The following is a 448-nucleotide window of genomic DNA, read 5'->3' on the forward strand; positions in this document are numbered from 1 at the left end:
GGTATTGTTTCAGAGTATCCAACTACTGGTACAGATGGTGTTGTTGGTACAGGTACAACTACTATTCCATTCCCAGGAGCTTCAACCTCTCATTCATGGTTAGTCACTACCTCAACATGGACAAACTCAGCTGGTCTAACTTCATCTGGTATTGTTTCAGATATCCAACTACTGGTACAGATGGTGTTGTTGGTACAGGTACAACTACTATTCCATTCCCAGGAGCTTCAACCTCTCATTCATGGTTAGTCACTACCTCAACATGGACAAACTCAGCTGGTCTAACTTCATCTGGTATTGTTTCAGAGTATCCAACTACTGGTACAGATGGTGTTGTTGGTACAGGCACAACTACTATTCCATTCCCAGGAGCTTCAACCTCTCATTCATGGTTAGTCACTACTTCAACATGGACAAACTCAGCTGGTCTAACTTCTTCTGGTATTGT

At 42.6% G+C, this 448-nt stretch overlaps 1 protein-coding gene across 1 annotated transcript; it reads left to right on the forward strand.

The window, feature by feature from the left end:
• Positions 1-116: 116 nt before the first annotated feature.
• On the forward strand, positions 117-441 carry WICANDRAFT_65102 (uncharacterized protein; the record flags this gene model as incomplete). The annotated part of the gene is made up of 1 exon (XM_019183857.1): positions 117-441. A coding segment is annotated over one exon (325 nt), but the record flags the coding sequence as incomplete, so codon positions are not given.
• Between the last annotated feature and the right edge of the window lie 7 nt (positions 442-448).

The sequence above is a fragment of the Wickerhamomyces anomalus genome (assembly GCF_001661255.1).
Source record: "Wickerhamomyces anomalus NRRL Y-366-8 unplaced genomic scaffold WICANscaffold_6, whole genome shotgun sequence".
NCBI classification, from domain to species: Eukaryota; Fungi; Ascomycota; class Saccharomycetes; order Phaffomycetales; family Wickerhamomycetaceae; genus Hansenula; species Hansenula anomala.